Source organism: Leopardus geoffroyi, chromosome A1, assembly GCF_018350155.1.
Source record: "Leopardus geoffroyi isolate Oge1 chromosome A1, O.geoffroyi_Oge1_pat1.0, whole genome shotgun sequence".
Lineage (NCBI taxonomy): Eukaryota > Metazoa > Chordata > Mammalia > Carnivora > Felidae > Leopardus > Leopardus geoffroyi.
The window spans coordinates 197,300,540-197,325,938 of record NC_059326.1 but is presented as its reverse complement, the minus strand read 5'-3'; the positions used below and the strand labels follow the sequence as shown (position 1 = coordinate 197,325,938).

The 25,399-nt window shown below is 52.4% G+C and overlaps 1 protein-coding gene across 4 annotated transcripts in view; it reads left to right on the top strand.

The window, feature by feature from the left end:
* AFAP1L1 (actin filament associated protein 1 like 1) overlaps positions 1-25,399 on the top strand; it is a 62,461-nt gene that overhangs the window by 10,874 nt on the left and 26,188 nt on the right. For all 4 annotated transcript variants that reach the window (XM_045437594.1, XM_045437604.1, XM_045437576.1 and 1 more), the window contains exons 2-7: positions 16,193-16,321; positions 17,076-17,159; positions 17,951-18,048; positions 19,806-19,914; positions 23,640-23,765; positions 24,436-24,647. In XM_045437594.1, the coding sequence (XP_045293550.1) occupies positions 16,193-16,321; positions 17,076-17,159; positions 17,951-18,048; positions 19,806-19,914; positions 23,640-23,765; positions 24,436-24,647 (758 nt within the window). The remainder of the gene's footprint in view (positions 1-16,192; positions 16,322-17,075; positions 17,160-17,950; positions 18,049-19,805; positions 19,915-23,639; positions 23,766-24,435; positions 24,648-25,399) is intronic.

The following is a 25,399-nucleotide window of genomic DNA, read 5'->3' as shown; positions in this document are numbered from 1 at the left end:
AGAAAACATGGCAATTGGCTTTGGGGGCCGCCATTAGTGTGGGGGTGGCCATGACATGCCCTCTCTGACCAGCAGCCTGCAAGGCTAAACAGGGCCATAACGTGGCCAGGATACATTGCTAATACCCACCGTGCTTCACTGTGGTTAAGCAAGGCTTGGGAGTTTTTTTCTGAGAACACAAGAGCCAAAAAACCACGGTGAAATTTGAATGGGATTATATTTTTAAAAAACAACATTTATTGGTATGGAAACACATTTTTAAAAAATCAGAACCTATCCTACAGTCGATATATCAATTAGTTACTTTTCTGTTTGTTTCCCCCCCACCCCCAAAGCTGTTATTCAACAGATAAAACGTCTTTAAATCAGTGCCCTCTTAGAATGGAGAAATTATGATAATTTATGCCGCAGCTTTCTTTTGAAGATGGAATCAGATTTTTTCATTTGTAGAATAAATATTTATTCTTCCTGCCCATTCTTGTTGAAGGGTTTGCTGAGAGCAGACGCAGCTGATATGAAACCAAGGGGAAGTTTTTTTTTAGCTCCACTTGGATCCAGAAGAAAACTGATCTAGGAGTGTGCCGAGAAGCCAGAGAGACCGATCAGGTTGCAGAGGGGGAGCTCAGGGTCCTTGCACCCCAGAGTCTCCTAGCAAAGCAGAGAAAGTAAGACTTGGTCACCAGTGCCCGTGACGTGAGGTCCTGTCTGCTCCTTGTCCATCAGAGAATATAGTAAAGGACCAGAGGCCTCGTGGACCACTTTCTAGCCAGGAACCTCAGAAGCATGGAGGGAGGCAATGCCAGAGTGGAAAGAAGAAGGGCGCAGAAGTGTGCTCAGGGTGCAATGGGGTGGGCTTGCCTACAGCCTAGAGAAGCAGGTGGACGTTAAACAGAGCCTCGGTCCTCAGATAGAGTAGGGCTTTTTCCTCTAGGTCCCCAGCGGGGTGTGTCCCAGTCCCCAGTCCCCGAGAGGCTGGTTGCTCAGATTTGTAACTAATAATAGAGGCAGCATAATATGGGAGCTGGGTGAGCCCTGGCTGTGGTGTCAGGTTGCCTGGGCTTTGAATCCTGGCTCTAATCGTCCATTTAATCCCCTGACTCTCAGTTTCTTCAACCAAAAATGGAGATAAGAATCACCTGTCTCCCTGTGGGGATAATTGGATTCGTGCAAGGAAAGCACTCAGCATACAGGAAGCATTCGATTAAAAAAAAAAAAACAAAAAAAAACCGAATACTTAAAATACAGGTTTGTAAATGATCGCCTTAATGAATTCGAATGGAATCCAAGTTCTCTCTGTACGCTTTCCCTCTGGCTCCTGGCTTCTGGCCTGCCCATCCTGGGAAGGGACAGAATGACAGAGGAATTAGGGGTAAGCCCCAGGGAGGCATGAAAGCACGTGAAGGTCTATCATCCTCCGTGTCACAAAGGAAACTGGCGTCAGGGCCCCGGGGAGCGATTGACTGGTTGTGAGCAGAAGGGGGATGATGTCAGTGTTGCGGCTGGGGGAAATGAGTAGAGCCAGCAGTGAACTCATGAGACAGTCAGAAGGGAGAAACTGGAAAGAGGTGACCAGTTAGGACTGGTTTGGGGCTATGCCTAACACCCATCCCCAAGACCTTCTACCGTCATTTTCTTGGAGCCTCGCCCCAGCCCTGGAGGCAGGAATCACCCCAAGGGTCTTTCAGAGCCTGCCCCAGGGTGGCTGGGCTCCCTGTGGACTGGAGTCCTGGGCGCCTGCTCGGTATCCAATCCAGGGCTGGCACTGGGAGGCTTCTGCAGGCAGGGGAAGGGAGGGAGGAGGAGAGGCTGGGCCACAGTCCAGGTGGGCATGGTAGGCCCGACCATAGCCCCCCACCTAGAATGGGTGGGCTAAGCCCCGGGTGATGTTCACATCCCGTGATTGCTAACAACACCGGTAGTAATAACCAACCTTTATAGAAGGACTCAGGTGCTGGTATAGTTTCATCCCTCCGTATACTACCTCTCTTTGTGCTTACCACCACCTCTGAGGGGAGCACTCTCATCATCTCTGTGTCACAGAGGAGAAGCCTAAGGTGACACCACCTGCCTGGGGTCACTAGGCTAGGGAAGGCAAATCCCAGGTTTGCCTCCAGGTATCTCTCACCCCATTTGCCCAATGCCTTGACTCCCCGACTCCCCACCTCCCCACTGTACTGGCCCTTTCCCCACCTTCCTGCCACAGGGCTGTCCCCGGGGGGCTCAGCCCCTCTTGGAAGGGACATCTGCCTCTCTTCTTAGTTGAGATTTCCAAAAGTTCTACACAGTGAACCTGATAGTGTCATCTTGGAGCCCCCACCCACGGGTCCAAGTCTGCCACGCAGTGGAACAAGTTGGCTCCACTCCCCCACCCCTTGAGTCCTTCTGCTCTTGGAGACAGTTGTCAGAGGCAGGCTTTAAAGCCTTCTCCCTAGTCTTTGGTCCTTCTCTGAATTCTGGGCTGTCACTTAATGTGTCCCCAGTGCACCTGCTGTGTACCCGCTGCTGTGCTGGGCACTGGGCAACAGCGGCCCCCTCTCTCCCCTCACGGTTCACAGTTTAATGCAGAAGGGTCCTGAACACGTCACCTGCTCTGGAGGGTGTAACAGGATGGCCTCACCTGTCCAGGAAAGCAGGACAGACCCCTTGGAGGAAGGGGCAGCTGCACCAACCCTCAAAAGATGAGTGGGCACCGTCTGGAGAGTGGGAGAGATTTTAAATAACAATAAGTCAACTTGGGATATAGCAGGTGTGGCTGTGAGCCACTGGATGACAATCCACTGGATCCGCACAGCAACCCTGTAAGGGGTGGGTATTATCACGATCGCCATTTCGCAGATGAGGACGCACAGAGAAGTTAAGTAACTTGCCCAAGGTCACACAGTTAGTCTTTGGTAGCAGTTGGAGGAGAACAAGCCAGGCAGAAGAACTGTCGTGAGCAAAGAGCACTGGGGTGGGGCCTCAGATATTGAAAATAGGTAAGAAATAGTAAAAAAAGAACTTTAAAAAAAAAACCATTGAACAGAACAAAGGTAAATACGTATTGCGTTCCAAATAGTGCAGCCTGAGGCAGCTCCTGGTGATTTTCTGGTTCTTTCATAGGCGGAGGTTTCTATGGGCTGTCATGTCAGACTCATCCTTGGCCTTCTGAGTGGGAATGCTGTTCAGTCACATCTCTTGAATCCGCAGGTTCTCTGTTGTTTGGAAAGAGGGGAAACAAATGGCATAGATGCGATTGATCACAGTCTGCTGATTGACAAAACTTCAGGGCTCTCACTTTTCTTTTTTTTTTTTAATTTTTTTTTTTTCAACGTTTATTTATTTTTGGGACAGAGAGAGACAGAGCATGAACGGGGGAGGGGCAGAGAGAGAGGGAGACACAGAATCGGAAACAGGCTCCAGGCTCTGAGCCATCAGCCCAGAGCCCGACGCGGGGCTCGAACTCACGGACCGCGAGATCGTGACCTGGCTGAAGTCGGACGCTCAACCGACTGCGCCACCCAGGCGCCCCAGGGCTCTCACTTTTCAAAGACACTGTCAGACTTGAGTCTCACAACAGGCCTGAGAGGTAGGGAAGGGCAGTTGTCATCACTTGAGTTTAATGCTAAGGAAACTGAGGTTCAGAGACATGAAGCCAGTTGTCCAAGGTCATACAGCCGGGAAGGGTGGAGCTGGGGCTTGAGCCCTGGGCTTTCGGCTCTACATCCTGAGTTTTCTCCTCTATACCAAAACACAGTGGACAGTGAGAAGCCAGAACAATTTCTACCTGGCCCTTGTGACTTCCAGAAAGTTCATTAACCTCTCTGGGCCTCAGTTTCTTCTCGGTAAAACAGGGATAAGAAGAGCTCCTACCATATAGGGCTGAGGCAAAGATTAGATGAGATAATAGGCACAGAGTGGTGGCCATAGAGAACATTCCCATAACCGAGTATCACACAACACAATGAATGAACGCAACGACAGACAACAATACGGGTCAATCTCGGCAGTATGATAGTAAAGAAAAAGTCACAAAGGATTCCCTATAATGTTATACCCTTTTTAAAAAAAAATTTTTTTTTAACATTTATCCATTTTTGAGAGACAGAGAGAGGCAGAGCATGAGCAGGGGAGGGGGAGAGAGAGACACACACACAGAATCCGAAGGAGGCTCCAGGCTCCGAGCTGTTTGTTAGCACAGAGCCCAACGCGGGGCCCGAACTCACAAACCGCAAGACCATGACCTGAGCTGAAGTCGGAGGCTCCACCGACTGAGCCACCCAGGTGCTCCAAATGTTATACCCTTTTAATGAGGTTAAAAACAACCACAGATATATATTTTTTTTAATGTGTGGATATACCTGGTTGCAACAGCACTATACAGAAGGGAAAGCGAAAATGTGACAATTACAGCATTCAGGATGGCAGTCAGCCTGGGTAGGGGAGGCAGAAGCAGGAGACGGTAGTTAGATATAAAGATACAGTCGGGACCCCGGCGTTTGCCGTGAGTGGTAGATTTGTGGGTGTTTCCTACATGAGCGAAAGTAACCGATGACATAAGTCAATAACCAAATAAAAGTGCGGCACGTGTGAACCAATGACGACAGTGTCTCCTGAAGCAAGGATTAGGACTAACTCCATTTTTATCCACCTGAAGTTCTATTTATAAAAAGAAGTAGAAGTGTTAGCTCACGGGATGTATTTCAATAAATGCTCATGGTCATTCTTGGATATCCCTATTATTATCTGTCTTATCTGCATACCCCCACCCTGGGGTCCTCAGTGTCCGCTGCGGGCTATTGGTGAGATGGGTGCTCAAACTCAAACTTCTCCGAAACAGAAAGCCTTGCCCGATGCAGGCCTCAGGCCTGGCACCCGTCCTGTGAACGGACACCAGTAGGGAAAGGTCATGAGGTGCTCACTGCAGGTTCCAGCAATGGTAACCCCTGTTAGAAGGCCAGAACGTATTACAATGCAGCAATTGGAAGCTTAGGTCCTAGAGTTAGGTCTAGGTTTGAATCCTGGTTCTGCTCGCTGTGTGCCGGGCTTCTCTGAGTCTCACTTGGCTCGCGGGTAAAACAGAGGGTAAAAAACGTACCTACCTCACAGAGTCGCAGGAGGATTAAGTGAGGTGATCTATGCAAAATGCTTAGCACAACATCTGGAATATCAGTTAAGAGCTTAGCAATACTACCTGCTTTTATCTTCGGGTATCCCAGGCCACTCCCAGGCCACTCCCGGGACTGTGTCTGTCCCCCCCAAGCGTCCGGTGAAGGCGGTGGGGCAGATTGCCGTAGGGGGAAACAGCTGCCATCTTGTGTGGGGGGCGAGCATGTGTGTGTCACAGTTTTCCACTTCCTCCTGGAACCATTTCCTTTGTGAGCTAAATAGGGAGGAATCTGCAGACAAAGGAACAATTCTGGGAGAGCCCAGTCCCACAGCCAAGAGCTATATCCTCGGAAGTCAGTGGCTTGGCCCGCCCCCTCCTGTCTGGAAACGGCTTCCCTGGTGGCCCACGGCTGAGAAACCAGGTGCCCAGAGCAAGGGCTCTGCTGGTAGATGACGAGACCTGAGCAGAGCTGCTGCTGGAAAGGCCATTTAAGATGCAGGGCTTCCCCAAGCCTGTCACCCAGGCCTGACTGACTCTTGGGAAGAGAGTCCCCAGAAAGGCTCCCATGACCCGCTTCCCCACTGACCTGCTACCTCCCTGGCCTCTGGCCTCCCTATCTTCCTGAAATAACAGTTGATCAGAGAAGTGTGCTCCCCAACGATCCCTAATAATAACCCCCACGATTTACAAACCCTCTCCCCGCTACCAACACATGGGCAATCCTGAAGCCCTCCTCACTAGAGAGGAAGGGGACACTGAGAGGGGCTAAATGCCTCACCCCAAATTCCACACTGGTAGGCGGGAGGCATAGCCCCAAACCAGTCCTCTCAGACCAAACCCCCCAAATCCTCCCCTTTCTCTTCCCCACCTCCCTCCCTTAGGATTCTGTATTTCTGGCCTCTGGAGTCAAACCTGCACCCTTCTCTTCGGCATGAAGGATACTGGGTTTCCTGCGCCAGCGGTAATGAACACACACAAAAGCCTTCCAAGGTGACCTCCCCCTGCCCTGCCTCGCACAGGGGCTATATTTAACTCCTGGCAAGCGGTCAGCACCGAGGCATTGGCTCTGCAGCTGGCTTTCTCCGCTGCTCCCTTTTCCTTCTTTTCCAGCCCACGTGAACCGCGGTCTTCCCCGAACCCCCGGGGACAACAGGAAGTGTTTGTTTTAGTGACCAACAATGCTGGTCCGACCCGCGCGGACCATCGTGCCCACTGTTTGGCCTTCACTTGAGCTCCGAGAGAAGCGCTTGTGAATTCAGAGGAAGGAAGCGAGACGGCCCCGTGGCCCCTGGTGGGGAGATCTGCAGCAGCAGCTTGGAAGAGAGGGCTGCAGGCCTTGCCTGCAGGTGGGGGCTCCTCTGCGGAGCTGACCCAGAGCTGCCGCGTAAGAGCCCTGGGGCGGGCACCCCTGAAGAGCCCCTCGCTGCTCTTCCCATCCTGCAACCTGCCACCTGCCCGACGGGCCTAGCCCACCTTGTCATAAGAATTAAAGTGTGTAAATAATACACAGAAGTCTCTTAAAGCAGAGGGGTGCATGGAAGAGTGATGTAAATTGCTACTGTTTACTGAGAACTTACTACGTGCCAGACGCTGGACTAGACGCATTCTCGCCGTTCCCACTGATGAAGTACGTGGGCTCATAGGTCACTGGTGATGAACGCAAGGCACGGGGCCGTTGCGCACGTGTCCCAGAGGCGCACAGCTAGGCATCGCGGGGGACGGGACTTGAACTCAAGTAGTTAGTTTGGGTTCCTTAATACATGTTAGTCATTATTATTTCCTAATTTATATGTTGGGGGTTAAAATCCCCCAACTACGAAACGGGCGTCACTAAATCTGTTGGCAGCCATGCTCAGGCGAGGGTTACAAGCTCAACCAAAGAGGGTTTGGAGAGCTTAGCCAAGTAAGAAACTGGACTTCTGCTTCCTTTTGTTCCCCGGGGACTATTGTTACCTAGTTTTTTCTTCTTTTAGGCATCTTTTTACAGTGCTGATCCGCCATGATAGACATGGTTTTTGTTTTTGTTTTAATTTTTTTTTTAACGTTTTATTTATTTTTGAGACAGGGAGAGACAGAGCATGAACAGGGGAGGGTCAGAGAGAGAGAGACACAGAATCTGAAACATGCTCCAGACTCTGAGCTGTCAGCACAGAGCCCGACGCAGGGCTCGAACTCACAGACCGCGAGATCATGACCTGAGCCGAAGTCGGCCGCTCAACCGACTGAGCCACCCAGGCACCCCATGGTTTTTAAATCATGTTAACTAGCTGCTTGACTACCAACTCTCGTTTGTGAGATTTCATTCATTGCTCAAGTACCTTAAGCATGCGCTGTGTCAGGCACCAGCAGAAGCTGGGGCTGTTCCTGCTCTTGTGGAGTTCAGGCTCAAGTGGGGGGCGCTGATGTTAATTGAAGAAATGCGCAGTTAAATGAACATTTCACCATGGTCCACACCACAGGGAGAGTGATGCTATCCTCATGTAAAGTAGGGGGACAGAAGTAGTGGAGAATGGGAAACTTCCCTGAGGCAGTCATGAGGGAGCTGAGAGCTGAAGAGGGCATTACTGGTTGGCAGGAGAAGGGAGTTCTGACAAGCAGAGGGAACAGCATATGCAGAGGCCCTGGGTTAAGAGGGTGAGGAAAGGAGCAGGAAGGCAGCCCGGAGGGAGGTCTCTCTGGAAGGGCTCACAGGGTTGGAAGGCCACCAGAAAGGTTCCTCTCTGTTCCTTCCCCCCAACCCGAATGCTGAGGTCACACCTGCTAAGTGGACTGCTTTCCTTGCCAGGATGATCTGCCTTTCCGTCCCTACAATGGGTCGTCATACCTCATGAACGCGTTAGCTTGCTAAAGCACGGCATATAGAAAGTCATCTCTCAAAACACGATCAAAAACTGTGAACGTAGCACCCTGGTTCTTTCTCCAGCTCAGGAGCCTTTATGAGTTGGAAATTGGGTTATGTTGCCGTTTGGAAAATAAGAAAGAAAACTTGAAACAAACGGAGCATGTGAGCCCTTTGTAAAAACCCCCGTACTGGCAACTTTCCTGTTTTTTCATTTTTAAATCATGTTTGCTGCATGTTCTCTTGACTTTGAAAACAAAGAAGGAGGAGTTATCTTTGTCGTAAAGAGGCTTGTCACATAAGGGGGGGGGGGGGGAGAGAAATTGTATTTCCTCCCACTGCTTTTCATTTACTGAAACGGTAACTTGCAAGCTGTTTCCAAGCATTTTTACAAATTCCAGAGTCTAAAAGGTCCCCAGGAATGAGATCTCACAAGTCAGAGCGCCCACTGGGCTGACCATGTAGGTGCTGAAACAGGGGTTATTAAACCTGTGGTTTGCACAAGGTTAATTATTCACTTGTGTCTTGTTATGGAAATTAGACCCTACCTTTGAGATCTCTAAATAAATCCAACCTTCCCTGCGTTAGAACCCATACTGGCTGTGGTGAAGAACTTTTGCTTGAAGGCATCATTCATGCTGCATCTGGTGTGCAGAAAGGAGGCAGTCCTGGGAGCAAGTAACAGTGCTTTTTTGCCTGTTGGCTTATTTTCTGCTCTGTGCCATCTCATTTTGATTTAAATGGGGAGGGTGGGGGAGCAGAGAGAAAATTGATCTTAGTTGGGTATTCACCAGTAACAATAAATACTTAGTGGTCTGATCTTAAATACATTTTAAAATAGATTCCTAATTTTATTTGGCAAACTATTTTGCATCCCAGAGAACAATTATCACCCATCTTGGGTTTCTGAGCCTGTCTGTCCCACTTAGTGAAAGATTGAAGTTTTATAAACAATGATTAAACCATTTCTTCCTGTGTTCTTTTCCTCACTGGAATTCACTGTACCTCCCTAAGGCTCCGCTAAGCCAAACAAGATCAATGAAATGTATTCGTGGTTCTAAATAAACTTTAGACATAAGAGATAATGCTGTCCCAGTGCCCCAGTCTGTCCTCAGAAAGCAGACAGGACCTGGTCCAGGAGTGAACATAGAAGGGGGGGCGGGTTAGGAATTGGTGAACGAGAGCCTTCCTGACTGGAGACAGCAGGGATAGGATTCCCCTGCAGCTGGAAGATGTCCCCCCACCTGGTAAGGGAGAGGGGGTTGTCCTGGGGGGTGTGAGCTTTCTGAGTAAAGGGGCTGCCTACTGCCCCTACCCCCCTACCCCTACTGCCATAGCCACCCTAAGCTCAGTGTCAAGTCCAGCGCCATCAGTGGTCAACGTGATGAGGCTCGCAGGGTCCCCCCCGGTGTCCTCTTGTCCCCTGATACCCCCTCCCTTGTCCCCCACACCTGAAACCCCCTGGAGGTCACACACGAATGGTGAGGCACCTGTCCAGTGCACTGAGCCCCATACGCATGGCTTCATTTCATCTTTACAATGACCGTGTGAAGCAGCTACCGTGATTATCTCCACGGTCTGCAGATAAAGAACTGGAAGCTTAGACGGGTTAAGAAATCTCCCCAGAGCCACAGCTGGAAAATGGCCAAGCTGGGAGGGACCAGACTGGGCACAGCCTGTGTTCCTCGCCACTCTTTGATGACTCAGCCAAGTAGCAGCAAGCTTCGTGTGAGTCTAACGCTAGGGACTTTTATCTTCCATTGGTTGTGTGACCACGGTTAAGTCAAACAACCTCTTGGACGCTCACTTCTCTTTAAATCTTTAAACTGAGAAGACTGCCCTAGCCCATCAAAATGTTCAGCAAATGCTTAGCGGGCAGCCAGTATGATTGAGACACAGCACCTGTCCTCACGGAGCTCTCGTTACACAACTACGGCAGACCTGTCGCCAAATCCTCTCTGACCGGTGCTCTGGAATCTGCGCGGCCCTGGGGAGTATCAGGAAACGGCAACCATGACAATGGTATGGCTGTGATCGAGTGACCGCTGGCTCCAGGCACAGCACCGCAGACAGAGTGCCCCATGAGCATGACTACCGAGTTCGGCCAGCATAGGCGGTGGCCATCCTACCATTGTCGCGACCCAGATGAGAAGGCCAGGGCTCAGAGCTCCCTCGAGTGCCACCCCTGTACAGCTGGGAAGTGATGGCTCAGGAATCTCAGGAATCGCAGTGGAGCACATGTGACCCCGAGGCCCTAATCGCTGTGCTCCTCTAAGCAGGCTTCCTGGCTCCGGCTCTTTATATTCCGTAGGAGCCCTTATTCCCAGCTGGACATTCAGTTATTTCAAAAGTGGTGTCTAACGAGAACGTTTTAGGAAATGAGGAAGGTCTTCCCACGTTCCCTATGTTCACAGACGTGCCTTGTAGTTATGCGTTTTCCGGCCGAGCCTCTTTCAAAGGCTACATCTTGGAATCACCTGGAGTACTTGTTAAAATGCAACTTGCTGCCGGGGTGCCTGGGTGGCTCAGTTGGATAAGCGTCCGACTCCGGCTCAGGTCATGATCTCACGGTCTGTGGGTTCGAGCCCCCACGTCGGGCTCTGTGCTGACAGCTCAGAGCCTGGAACCTGATTCTGTGTGTGTGTGTGTGTGTGTGTGTGTGTGTGTGTGTGTGTGTCTCTCTGCTCCTCTCCCGCTCATACTCTCTCTCTCTCTCTCTCTCGAAAATAAATAAACACTAAAAAAAAAAAAAAAATGCAGCTTGCTGGGTCCCAGTAGAGGGCCTACCGAAAGAGCCACGCCGGGCTGGGAATCTGCCTTTCCAACAACCCCCTTGGGAGTCTTATTATTGCTAAAATGTGAGGCTGCTGTCCTGGCGGTCTGTTTGAGGCCTAGCAGAACCACTGGCCGTATGCTTTCTCTCCAAATTAAATTCCGTGATGGTTCCAATCCCTGTGGTTTCGGTTTTCTGGCATTAAAGACGAAGCTGCGACAGAAGGCACATCCGAGTTCACTGCACCTGAAAGCCAGCTGTTTTACGAGGGTTCACAAGGGCTGTTTTACGTGGGTTACGGCATTTAGCTTTCGCCAAAACGTGGCGAAAGAATAGTCGCGTCCCGTGTAATTCCAGAGCTCTGTCCACGAAGGGCGTGTAAGGGAGTGCGAGCAGTCTGGATGGGAGTGTAGGGGGCGTGGGGATCCCAGCAGGGACAGGCTGGGAAGTCAGGTAGGGCCACAGCATGAGAGGGACGGAGGAGGAGGGGGGAAGTTCTGTGCTAAGACGAGATAAGGAGAGAGATGAACGTTCTCGGATACAGGCTATCGACGTGTCTCTGCTCTCGGCACTTTGCACACACCTCTCGGCTGGGGGTGGGGGGGGCGGTTCTGTACTGTCTTCGCAGAGCCAAACACTGGCTGAAAGCTCCCCGGTATCCAGGAGGGTGTAAAGGTGTCTCTGGGCTGAGATCCTGGGGTTGAGTCAGGTATATGCTTTGAGGAGCTTGTTTTTCTTCCTGGAGATCTTCGCAGTGAGGGCTCTGAAGTTCACCTGCAGGCCCAGTGGCGAGAGTCACTGAGCAAGAATTTCAGCCCCACGGTAAGGGTCTCCACCCAGCCAGTGTGGGGACCCCTGGTCAGGAGGCCTGATGACGTCCTGGCCCAGAGCCCTTTGGCAGGAGGGCTCTGAGGGGCCACTTGCCTCCTTCCTTCCCCAGGCCCGGCCTCCGCTGCCCTGAGCCCATGTTTTCTGGTGGAAGATTCAGGCACAGGTGCACACTTTGAAGTCAGACAGACCTGGGCTCCAGGCCCGGCCTTACCACTCACTGGTTGCGCAGCCTCACTTCTCCGAGCCTCCGCTCCCTCCCTCCGTGGGGCGCAGTTAGCAACGCTAGGTCCTCCTGTGCAGTTTCTGAGGATTAAACAGGAGGGCGCGCCCTAACTGCCCTGCACACAGTAACTGCTCGGCCCTCGGGAGGCTTCTCGCAGGTTCACTGCCCGGAGGCTGAGCTTTTCCCCACTGGCTCATGCTCCCTCCGCCAGCCAGCCGCACTTCAGAAATGCTGTGTGACTCTCCCTGGACCACCCACCACCTGCTGCCTGCCGGGCCCTTCCTGGCTGCAGAAGCCACCACGGGCACGAGGTGTCTCCTTGCTACCCATCTGCTTCTCCCAGCGTTGCTTGGTTCCCGCCTTCTCCTTTGCTCTGCCTGGACTTTTGTGACCATGCCTCCATTACACAAGAACATTTTTAGAAGTCAGGGTCCCATGTTAGGAATCCCGTTAACAAGCAGGGAAAAACATTCAAAAAGTTGTTAACAAAGCTTGGGCCCTGCAACTCCCACATTTCAATGCCGAGAACTCACTCACAACCTGATTGTGCTCGCTTTAGAAACAACTGCAACAAACCTCAAATTGGAAGCCGAAGAGGCTTTCGAAGCAGGAATGCTGCCACAAACAGACACTGGCTGATAGCAGCGAGAAGGAATCTCTGGGACCTCAGCACAAAACGACAGACCCAAAGGACGGGAGGGAGGAATGGACAAGAGGGGCAGACTTAGCAAATCCGAGGTCATTCATTGAAGGCTGGCAATTCTCAGAAAGGTGTGGTTGGGAGGGGGCAATGACCCAAGATGCTTTCTGGGAGTCCATGCAGTCAAAACTACTTTTATATAGTACTCAGACCCCATATGTCTTTATTTATTTATTTATTTATTTATTTATTTATTTATTTACATGTGTGTTTATTTTTGAGACAGAGACAGAGGGCTAGCAGGGGAGGGGCAGATAGAGAGAGAGGGAGACACAGAATCCAAAGCAGTCTCTAAGGCTCTGAGCTGTCAGCACAGAGCCCAACGCGGGGCTCGAACTCATGAACCGTGAGCTCATGACCTGAGCCGAAATCAGACATTTAACCAACTGAGCCACCCAGGTGCCCCACTATTATTATTATTTTAGAGAGAGAGAGTGCGTGTGCTCAGGGGAGGGCCAGAAGGAGGAGAGCGAGCGTCTCAAGAAGCCTCCACACCTAGCACAGAGCTGGGTGTGGGCGGGGCTTGACCTCACGACTGTGAGAACATGAGCCGAGGTGAAATCAAGAGTTGGACGCTCAACCGACTGAACCACCCAGGCGCCCCCCCCCCCCCGTATGTGTTTTTTCACTCCCATTCTTTCATGTTTGCAGTGGAGTTTCCCAGAGGTCGTGTCGTATGTGATGACGCAACAGCTCTGAAAGCGAACGGGATGTGTGCCTGTGTATTCTCCTGGCTTAAAACGTTCTCAGCCTTAATTTGTAATACAGTCAAGATCGACAGATATAACCCACATAGAACCAAAGTTCTTTGGAGTCCTTGATAATCTTTTCGATTGTGCAAAGGAGGCCCCAGGCCAGAAAGTTGCAGAGCCACTGGTAGAGGGCTGAACAGTCACTGTGCCCCATGGCCTTGACATTCCCACATGATAGCAGAGCCGTGTCGGGAATTTTCGAATACGAACCATGGGTGCGAGCCACAAGAAAGCTGCCATGGTCCCCTGCGGTGCCTTCCTGGTAACATTTAGCATGGCCTCCCTTGTGTGTAATGACGTGGGTATACGATAAGGTGTGTGTGTGAGAGAGAGAGAGACAGAGACAGAGAGACAGAGACAGAGAGACGGAGAGGGAGCATACCCACTGGAACAACGTCTTATTCATTTTCGAATCCCCCCAGTGGCGTGTAATCAGCGCTCAGTAAATACTTTAGAACCGAGTTAACTTTCAGTATATCTGATGAAGGTGCCAGAGAGGTCTGTGACTCCATTTGTAAAGATTTCCTTTGCAACACCTAAAATTTACCTAAAATGATGTTATGATTTTAAGTGGTTTCCTGCTTCCAGGAGGGAAACCCACCCACCCAGAAGCCTCGCTCAGGCGGCAGTGCAGGGGCTCGAGGCCCTGGAGGAAGCAGGGCCTCCAGGTCCCTTGCACTTGGGCTGTGGAGGCGAGCGGCGCCCCCTGCCGTCGTGCGACTCCACAGCTCCAGGAGTCACACAAACGTAGAATCAGCCTGGCTTCCCCTCTTTCGAGCCCTGCAGCCATCCCACAGCCTTCCTCGGGCCTCAGTTCGAGGGCATCCCAGCGTGACCTGCTCACAGATGAGCTGTACCGCGCTCGCAAAGCCCCTGCCTCAGCGCCCCGCGGCAGAGAGAGCTCATGAGGTGTAGGTGACAGGATCGGCCTTCGGCTCATTTCCAACAAATCTGAGGTGACGAGGGAGTGCCACAGAGAGACTGCCACGGCCACGCCACGTTTTTCCAACGACTGCCGCTATCTGTACGTAAGATTTCTATTTTTACAAAAAAGGTCCTGACGTGGTCATCTGTGCGTGGAGCCCGGGCACTGAGCAGGCCCCAGACTAGATGCTAAGGAAGCTGAGATTCCTAGCACAGTCTACACCGTCTAGAGCCTCACGGCCTACTGAGGGAGTGGACGCTCACAGCACAGACCAGCATGGTAAATAAATACTATAATGACAGCAGTCACAGCTGACTTGGGGTGAGCATTTACTCTGCGTGGGGCAAGGCACTTTTCACGCAGGACATGATTAATCGTTACAGCAGCCATTTAAGGCAGGTGCTGTTCTTACCCCCGTGTACAGAGGAGGAAACTGAGTCACAGGCTAAGTAATCTGCAAAGGTCCCACGATGAAGGAATGATGGAGCCTGAACTTGAACCCGGGAGTCTGGTCCCAGGGCCGGTTCTCTTGTGCACAATGCTACGGCCCCTCTGACACACCCAGCCCCTGTAACTGCAAGCCAGAGTCTGGTTGTTTCCTTAGGGGGCCCAGAGTGGAGAGAAACATGGGGGGCTGGGAGTCCAGAGGCGGTAGCCGAAGGCCTGGCTCTCCTGAGGCGTCTGTGTATTTGCAAGCACGTCACTTCTCTTCTCTGAGCCTTGGTTGCTTCCTCTAAAAAGCACGTGTGATCATGGGACCTATCCCAAAACTTGTTGGCAGGCGTGTATAAAATACTGTAAGGCAGTATAGTGCCGTGGTTGAAAGTGAGTGAGGAAACCAGGTCCAGTTGAGGCTCCACCGGCTGTGTGACCCTGGAAGAGTTATTTAACCACTCTGAGCCATAAAATGCTTGATAGTGGAGTCAAATGAGACTATACGTATGACAGGCGTAGCACAGCTCACGATAACTGCTCAACGTGGTTAGCTTTTATTTTTATTTATTTTTTTAATGTTTATTTATTTAGTTTGAGAGAGTGAGCGGGGGAGGTGCAAGGAGAGATTGAGAGGGAGAGAGAGAGAGAGAAAAGCCTAAGCAGGCTCCGGCTGTCCGCGCAGAGCCTGATGCGGGGCTCGACCCCACGAACTGAAAGATCACGACCCGAGCCGAAATTAAGAGTCAGATGCTTACTTAACCGGCTGAGGCACCCAGGCCTCTCAGCACGGTTAGCTCTTAGTGTTTCTACTACTGTAACGAGGCTGGTCTTTGGTCTCAGGCGCACCAAGTCCCAAGCTACCGTTTGGGACAGGGAGACATCATGACCTCATGGCTGTGGCATGCTCCGGTCTTTAAAGGACTGTGTGCTGTCGAATGTCGCAGCTCTGTGTGCTGTCAAGAAGCAACGTCAGCAGCAGCTGGGAGCTCCCTGGACATGCAGGGTCTCAGGCCCTGCCCCAGACCTGAGCCAGCCTCCGCGTTTTGACGAGATCCCGGGTCATTCCTAGATACACTCAAGTTTGAAAACTGCTGGTGAACACAGAAGGACTGGTGGTAACGGTTTAGGGCCTGGGGTGGGAAGGGTTAATGTTTAGTTTGGCTCCCACCAAGGCACCGGAAACAGAAGGTTCCAGAGATTGAAGTGTATGAACTGATGAGACAGGAAGGCTCCCTTCCTGCCTGTGTGCTGGATGGCCGGGAGCTCCGGCCTGGGACCCTCACTGAGCCTCGAGCTGCAGTGACGAAGGCCCCTCGTGCTGGGGCAAAGACAGGCCCGAGAGCCTCTGCTCGGGGCTCAGCGTTGCCAGGCTGGCCTCGGGAGGGTCAGTCCTCAAGCCAAGGCCATATGGGGTCTGAGGCAGAGTGGGGGCGCCCAGAGGAGCATCAGGGTTCACTGAGGACTGTCCTCGAGAGGCGACTGGCCAGCGGCTGGGACAGCGGTGGGAGGGCTTCTGAGGTCTCCCTGTGGCGCCCGCTCTGCTCTCCGGCCCCTCCTTCCCCGGCCTCTAGTGGACCCAGGCGGGGCCCGGATCCTGACCCGGAGCCCTGGCTGTGCTCCCTCCCCAGCGCTGGAGCAGCTGCTCCCCGAGCTCACCGGACTGCTCAGCCTCCTGGACCACGAGGACCTGAGCGACACTGCCCTGGAGAAGAAGATGGCTGTGGCCTCCATCCTGCAGAGCCTGCAGCCCCTCCCAGGTCAGCCTTTGGCACTCTGCCCCCGGCTCCTCAAGAACCTTCAGTGACTCCCCAGGGCCTGCGGCACTAGGAAGCCTAGGGCTCGCCGCGTGGCCCACGTCCTCATCCACTCTGTTCCTTCTCCACCCTGGGCGTGTTCTTCTTACGCCTCTGCCCTCGAGCCACTGAAACTCACATACGCAACCCACGCTCCACACACACCACGCAGCACGCACATCGCCCGCCGTGTGCTCAGCGGCAGGCGTCTTCGTCCGCCCCGCGAGGTGATCACTGCGAAGTCCAGAGCTGAGTCAGCTCCGACGAGCTGTGCCGTGTCCCGCAGTGTTGGAGGGGTCTGAGTGACCGGGGCGGGAGGGGGGCGGGGGGGGGGGTGTCACCACTGGGTGACTCTCGGAGCCTCACTTCCGGTGACAGAACAGGCCGATGTCGTCAGCAGCCCTCACAGCACTGTGGGAGGGGCCGTGGCTGGCCCACTGTGCTCGGCCCTGTTTGTCCCCTGGTAGTCCCCAGAGCAGCCCCAGTGCCGGGCCCTGGGTCCCGTTTCACTTGCAGAAGGAGATGCTCAGGTACAATAAAAATAAGAACAAAGTTTGAGAACCCGGGAACTCACGCAGGGTGCGCGCCTACGCGGTCCGTGGTGCCGCGTCCCGGTGGGTTCGAGTCCCAGTAGCAGGAGGGGGAGACCGGGCCCTCCTCAGCGGCGACAGGTCCCCCTCCCTCCTCACTGCCGGCGTACTCACCCCTCTCCTCACAGCCAAAGAAGTCTCCTGCCTGTATGTGAACACAGCGGACCTCCACTCCGGGCCCAGCTTCGTGGAGTCCCTCTTTGAGGAGTTCGGTGAGCAGCCCTCTCCCACCCCTGCACTGGGAGCCGTCCTCCCCCTGCGCGTGTGAGTCCCCTGCCCGGCCTCTGGAAGGGCCCTCGGACGCGGTGGGGGCCCGGGCTCTGACGTTGCAACGCTGAGTCACTTCGGGCAAGTCGCTTGGCCTCCCTGGGCCCTGCCAGGTATGAAAGCCTAGTCAGAGTCTGTATGGTCATGGGAATCATCCCCCGGGTTGGAGGAGAGGTAGGGATGAACGCGCGGGCCAAAGAAGGTGTGGCGCGTCCCGTGCTCTCTCTCCCCTGCCACTCACGTCCACCGGTACTGGCCGCCTGGCCCCGGGGATGGGCGGTCCCTGCGCCTCCGCAGAAAGCGGAGTGGCACAGTGGGCATGGGGGCAGCCCGGCCGGGCGGCGGGCAGGGCGTGGTGGCCCCTGTTCCTTCCCGAGGGCGGACAGCACTATTCTGCATGGAGAGAGCTGCGGGTCAGGTGGAAGTCTCAGGGACTGAAAGACTGAGGGAAGACACTTTGCCTTCACTGCCCAACTCTTGAAACCCTCCAAAGCACCACACCAGGTAGGGTCTTATTGGACCCTCTTGATAACCCTGGCAGACAGACAAGGCGAGGGATTATTGGGACCGGTTTACAGGTGAGAAGGCCAAACAGGTCTCAGAGTGATGAAGTCACTTGGCCAATGTCACTAACAAAGGAGGGGGTGGAGGCCTCCTGACCCCAAATCCAGCCTTCTTCCCGTTTTACCGTGCTCATCCTTGGCTTTCTCTGCCCCAATGGCCTGACCCTCGGTAGACTGTGACCTGAGTGACCTCCGGGACCTGCCAGAGGATGACGGGGAGCCCTGCAAAGGAGCCAGCCCTGAGCCAGCCAAGAGCCCATCTCTGAGACATGTGAGTCACAGCCTGGGTTCCCACATCCTCCAGCCCTCTGTCCCTCTGAAGTGATGAGGGGAGCTTTCCCCCTAATGCCTAGGACCCTCCTGGCTGTGTAGGACCCTGTTCTGAGGGGAGAAACGGGGAGGGGGGTGCTCAGTTGGTTAAACGTCTGACTTTTGATTTTGGCTCAGGTCATGATCTCAGGGTCGTGAGATCAAGCTCTGAGTCGGGCTCTTTGCTGGGTGTGGAGCCTGCTTAGGATTCTCTCCACCCCGCTCTCTCTCAAATGAATAAATAATGAAAGAAAGAAAGAAAGAAAGAAAGAAAGAAAGAAAGAAAGAAAGAAAGAAAAGAAAAGAAAGAAGGAAAAGGAAGGAAGGAAGGAAGGAAGAAAGAAAGAAAGAAAAGAAAAGAAAGAAGGAAAAGGAAGGAAGGAAGGAAGGAAGGAAGGAAGGAAGGAAGAAAAGAAAGAAAGAAAGAAAAAGAAAGAAAGAAAGAAAGAAAGAAAGAAAGAAAGAAAGAAAGGAGGGAGGGAGGGAGGAAGGGAGGGAGAAACAGGCTGTGACAATATTTCACTGCCTCATGATGTGCTCACTGTGCCCATGCTGAGCAGGGATGATGCAGTGAACTGACCCTTCCCTTTAAGCACATGGGATGCTCCCCACCCCAACTTCCGATTGCCGTGATAATTAACATGGAGTGTGGGGAATGCTCTGGACCAGGAGTTGGTGGCCCTCTGCCCTCCCCCCTGCGGCTGTGTGGTCTTGGGCAAATCACCTTTCCTTTCTGAGCCTATCACCTATAAAATAAAGGTTTGGATCATGTCTAGGGTTCCCAGCCTTTGTCCAAGGAATTGAGGGAAGGGGCCCATAATCACATCAAACATTATCTGTCAACTACCTAATTCACTATCATCATCACCATCCAGTGGTACCAATTGCTGACCCCTTATGGCGTCCTTTACACGCTCCCAACAACTGATGGAGGTTGGCGCCATTAATGTCCCCATTTTACAGGTAAAGAAACTGAGGCTTAGAGTAAGTGACATGTCAGTGTCCCACCACTAGTAAGTGATGGAGCCTAATCCCGGTAGAGCAGGGGTTCTCTGGCCCCAGAGCCTAAGGCATTATTGCTTCACTAACTCACACGCGTTCCATTTACTTGTCCTGCTGTTCCTCACCTGAATAGAGATGGGGTTCCAGAGTATTGCAGAAGTCACCGTAGCTTTTGATAATTCTGCACGTGCTTAATCAAAAGCACTAACTACGTTTCTGTGGCAGCCCACACAGCTTTTAGATATTACAGAGAAGCCCTGATGCTTCAACAAGTTGGGCAAGGAGGAGAGAACCAAGCAAACTGTCGGCAAACAGCTTCCCACCTCTGCCCTTCTAATTTTTTTTTTTTCAATGTTTATTTATTTTTGGGACAGAGAGAGACAGAGCATGAACGGGGGAGGGGCAGAGAGAGAGGGAGACACAGAATCGGAAACAGGCTCCAGGCTCTGAGCCATCAGCCCAGAGCCCGACGCAGGGCTCGAACTCACAGACCGCAAGATCGTGACCTGGCTGAAGTCGGACGCTTAACCGACTGCGCCACCCAGGCGCCCCCCACCTCTGCCCTTCTGCCACTCTGTCACAAGTTATGGCTTCCATTCAGAAACGGTTCCTAGGGGCTCCGGCCTCCCCCTGCCCCAGCCTCGTCCCGTCCCTCCGCCTGTTCCCTCCGCTCTCCTGGCCGCCTAGGTCTCATCTGCCTCCTTTGTCCCCCTTCAGGCAGCCGACCTGCCTCCACCGCTTCCCAACAGACCCCCACCTGAGGACTACTATGAAGAGGCCCTTCCCCTGGGACCGGGCAAGTCCCCTGAGTACATCAGCTCCCACAGTAAGTTCTCGTCCCCTGCGGGACTGTCCTGCTGTGGGCTGGCATTCCAAGGCCAGCACCGTCCAGCCCCGTCTATGTCCTGAGAACCTGGCCTCTCTAATGGTGGCCTGGGAGGGCGGTCAGTGGGCGTGGCCCCAGGGATCAGGGGCTTAGGTTCCAGTCCCAGTTCTGTGCGGCTTTGGACAACTCCCTTCCCTGCCCTGAAAATAAGAAAGGGGCTGGATCCATGGATATAGATGTGCCTGGATGGAGGTGCACAAATGACCCCTGCATCCTGGGACCTAGCACTGAACCTGCTGCTGGCCTAAGTGCTCCTCCTCGGTGGACTGGTGAGACGGTTCGCACTTAGCAGGACCGCATCTTCTAGGTGGGTGAGGTTACAAAGTCAGTGCCTAGGATAAAAAAGCACATGGCTAAAATCAAAAGGTCTCCCATGTAGAGGGTGGTCACCCCAGGGAATTCACAAAACAATGTAGGAAGTTATAGAAGCTTTACTTATATTTAGCTTAACACTTCTTTTAAAAACTTTCCATGTCAATGTTTTAGAGTTATAGTCTTTATAATCTAATAATAGCATAATGCTTGTAAGCAGTCTATCCATATAGAGAGAGACATGTATGTATATAATTTGCCCATAAATAAATGGAAGTACATTATATGATTACATTTTTACTGATAGGTGGACCCGATAAAATAATTTAGAGGGCACTGGTGCAAATTACACTTGAAAAATCTCTTAAATCGGCCACAAAGAGTCTCTGCTGTTGACCGACCTCTTAATGGGTTTCCTCCCGCAGTGAAACAAATGGGTGTTTCTCTGAGGATCAGAGAAGTCACTGGCTTGGATATAGGAACTTCACGTGACACACAAGAGACTCTATCCTGGTCTTTGTGTGCCCCAGCATTCGTAGTTGAACTTGTATGAGATAATGTTTATGCGATGCTATCCTGTCATTCAGTAGCTCAGTAGAATATCTTCCAACCGCCAAAAAATAAATAAAATAGGTCTGTCTGTGCCGATCAGAAATGAATTCCAAGATATAGCCACTGAAAAACATTCAAACACTGCAGAATACTGCATTTAATAGGATTGCATTTGTTCCTTGATGGGGTACACGCATCCCTGCATTCATTTAAATGACTCTCCTGGGATATGCAAGAAACTGTCAACAGCATTCCCCTGTGGGGATTGAATGGAAATCTGGGTGAAGGGAACATACTTTCCCATTCATACTCTTTTGTACTGATTGTGCTTTTTACCCTGGGCATATTTTCTGTATTGTAACAAAATGCACATAACATGAAATGGACCATGTCAACCATTTGACGGGTGTGCAATCAGTGGCATTTAGTACATTCACAGGACTGTGCAGCCAGTTCCCACACCTTTTCATCACTCAAAGAGGAAACGCCATCCCCGTTAAGCAGTCGTTCTTGTTCGCCTTCCCCCTGCGCCCCTGGCAACCACCAGTCTGCTTTCGGCCCCTATGGATTTGCCTATTCTGAATATTTCACGTGAATAGCATCATACAATGTGTGGCCTTTTGCGTCTGGCTTATTTCCCTTTAGCGTAGTGTTCCCAAGGTTAATCTGCGTCACTGCGTGTACCAGCCCTCATTTGCTTTTTATGGCCAAGTAATATTCCAGTGTAGGGAGAGACCACGTTTTGTTTAGTCTTTCATCAGTCGATGGACGCCTGGGTTCTCTCCACCTCTGGGCTACTGCGGTATATTATTTTCACCACTAATAAACTAGTTAAAGCAGAGTGAAGTGCTGGGGTTGGACCAGGGGATCAGTGGCTGTCTTCAGCCTTGAGATTCTTGGTGTTTGTGGGGCTCCAAGCGGCGGTTTGTATGGGAAGCAGGTGACTTTGTTCTGTTCTCCACTTGAGGACAGGGGAGGAGGGCGGAGACAAAACGCTGCCGGGCCCTGAATCCCAGGTCAAGCCCCTCAGCTGGGTGAGGCCCCTCCACCTCCCCAGGGAGCTCATGGCTCCCCTCAGATGAGGCAGCAGGGATCCTGGGGCAGGAGGGAAGGGCGGGCCTCAGGAAGGGTCAGGGAGCTTGACCAGGGAGAGGGCGCCAAGCCCATCAGGGAATATCCTTCCTCTGACCCGGTGTCCAGCCCTGCCAGGTGTTCAAGAGCACTGCCCCGGGTGTTCCCTCCCTCTTTCCCGTCACACCTCCCCCCACCATCCACCTCACAGGATGTTGCCAGCATCTGAGGCTTCAGAGAGCCTGCTGGGAAGGGCAGGCTGGGGCCATCACTTGGGAGCTAGCACTGGGTATCCCAGTCGCTGGGAATTTGAGTGCTGCTGTTCTCAGGAAACAGATGGATGGTAGGGGCTGGGAGCCCAGAGCAGCACGTTGCAGAACAGTGTGGTTTGACAGCCAGTTGTACTGGGTGAAGAAGGAAGGCTTCCTGGAAGAGGGTATGTGCCCCTATTCCCTGAGCGGGCACCCTCAGTTCTTATCCAGGCTCTGTCACTAGCAAACTGTGTGGAGCCTCAGTTTCCTCATCTGTAAAATGGGGCTGATACCTATCTCCCTGCGTTATGGGAATCAAAGGAGGTGAAAATAATAATGACATCTAGCATCCGTCTGGCATTCTGTGTGCCAGGCACTGTGCTAAGAGCTTATATGCATTTTATCACTCGTCCAAGGTGGGCACTGTTCACATCACTTTAGGGTGAAGACCCTGAAATGCAGAGAAACCGTGGGATTTTTCCCCCCAAGGTCACTAAACAAATGGTGGCGACAAATTTGATCTCAAATCTGATCCAACCCAAAGCACGTGCCCTTAACCCACTGGCCTTCAGAGCATGCCCCAGTGACCATCTGGATCAAAATAATCTTAACTGTTGAAAAAAAAAAAATCCGATTTCTTGAACTTCCGTATAGTTTTTATTTTTCCATGTTTTGTAATGCCCTATTAAATAGGCTTTTTAAAAAAAATGCAGATTCCTCAGCTCAGCCCACACCAGTGAATCAGAATCTCTGGGGGTACAGCCCGGGCATCTGCATTTTAAAGAGACCCCGGTAGTTCCGATGCAGAATACGGTTTAAGATAGCCCCCACCCCTGCGCTGTGCTGCCAGCTCAGTGGGAATGTGCTGGGAAAATTCCACGTAGACAGCTGTTGTGGTCACTGTTGCAAGCACTACCATTATCTTCTTTAGTCCAGTTCCTCCGTGGTATAGCCACAGAGGTTTAGGAGAATCGCTTTCACCAGAGGGAGCAGGCATATGCATCAGGAGGGGAGTAGAAGGACTGAGGTGACAGAAGACAAGGGGGGGCTAAGCCCAGGCAACTGGAGCACCACTCCTTGCCATACAGGGATCAGAGCCGTGACCAAGATACACACACACACACACACACACACACCAATGCTGTGGGATCACTGAGGAGGGGCTGACTATTCTCTGCCCGAGAAGGTCAGAAGAAAGATCTTTGATCTGGGTATTGAAGGATGAGTAGAAGTTCTCTAGCAAAAGCTAAGACAGCACACAGAATAGCGTGAACACAGCCTGGAGGTGTGACAGGGCCCAGCAGGGCAGCTCCTGGTCACAGGAGCACAGAGAGCATGTGGGGAGCTAGAGCAGAGAGGAGGCCCCTCACCACGGCCAGGGAGCTGCGGGGAGCTGCACTGTCTCTTCCCCAAGCAGGGCCGGGGTGTCTGGGGTCTTCCCCAGCCACAGCCCCTGCAGTCTGCCTGTCTCTCTCCAAGGTGCTGCTCCCTCTACCAACCCCACAGATGGCTGCAGCCCAGCCCACTCCATCATGGACGGCTACTACGAGGATGCAGACAGCAGCTACCCTGCGACCAGGATGAATGGGGAGCCAAAGAACTCCTGTAAGTACGGGGCAGGTATTCAGAAGGGTTCTGTCCTCAGAGAGCAGGCCTGACCTGATCCTTGGAATACACGTGTGTGCCAGCCCCTCTGGGTCACCACAGAAGCCCCAAGCCCTGGTACTCAGTGACTCCGGGGTTCAGTGGAAGGACCACTGGCATGGGAGTCAGGAGCCCTGGATCTAACCCTCGCCCTGATCCTTGGTGACTGACCTCGAATGAGTCATTTATTCTCTTTGAGCCTCCAGTTGCCTTCTGTATAAATTGGGGATTTGCGGGTGCTGTGAGAGTCCCTTGAGATTGTGGATGTGAAGCTGTTGGGGTAATGACAGTAGCCGATGTTCACTGAGTGCCTGCCGAGTGCCAGGCACTGGGCTGAACGCTCTGCATTCACTGATGCTCACAGCCGGATGAGGTAGATACTGTCCTTCATTATGACCATGTTACCGATAAGAAAGCTGGACTCTGAGAAGTGAAGTCACCGAGATCGCAAGGCCAGTGGTAAATCTATACAGCATGGTGCCCATGCGGGGGTTTAGCGATCACCACGATCACACCTCACGTCCATCCCCTCCTGGTCCCGGGACCCCGGGGCAAGGACATCTGCACAAGGGTATGGAGGTGCCTCCCAGGCAATGACACAGTAGCGGGTCCTTTCCTGTGGTTCCTGCAGACAACGACTCTGACGCAATGAGCAGCTCCTACGAGTCCTACGACGAGGAGGAGGAGGAAGGGAAAGGGCCACAGCCCACGCACCAGTGGCCCTCGGAGGAGGCCTCCATGCACCTGGTGAGAGACTGCAGGATATGTGCCTTCCTGCTGCGGAAAAAGCGCTTCGGGCAATGGGCCAAGCAGCTGACCGTCATCAAGGAGGACCAGCTCCTGGTGAGTGGCTGCGGATATGTGCCTCTGGGCCTCACGTGGCCTTACGTGTGTGTGTGTGTGTGTGTGTGTGCGCGCAGGCGTATCTGCCTCAGTTCCTCTGGGCTTGCTTTGTGCACAGAGGCTCTCCCACTAGAGCAGAATGGAAACACACACACACACACACACACACACACATATTCAAAGACCTGATAAAGACGTTGCCAAGTTTTGTTTTGCCAGGAATGAATTTTTTATCACTTAAAATTATTTTATTTTTTTTTTTTTAGAGACAGAGGGAAAGTGTACAAGCAGGGGATAGGGTGGGGGGGGGGGAGAGAGAGAGAGAGAGAGAGAGAGAGAGAGAGAGAAAGAGAGAGAAAGAGCATGAGCACGGGAGAGGCAGAGAGAGAAAGAATCCCAAGCAGCCTCCATACTGTCAGCACAGAGCCAGACGTAGGGGCTAGAACCTATGAACCGTGAGATCATGACCTGAGCCAAAATCAAGAGTCAGACACTTAACTGACTGAGCCACCCAGGCGCCCCAATCACTTTAAAACAATGTTTGTTGTTTTCATTAGGCAAGTAAATGTGTTCATTTATAAAACTAGAGAAAAACATGATGAAAACCATTTTTCAAAAGCCACCTACAATCCCATTGACCAAGGGCTAACCACTGTTAAGTTTTAATATACATATTTCCACCCTCATTTCCACACATCTGTCTTTTCTAAAACTGAGCCCATGCAGCACTTACAATGGAACTTGCTTTCTTA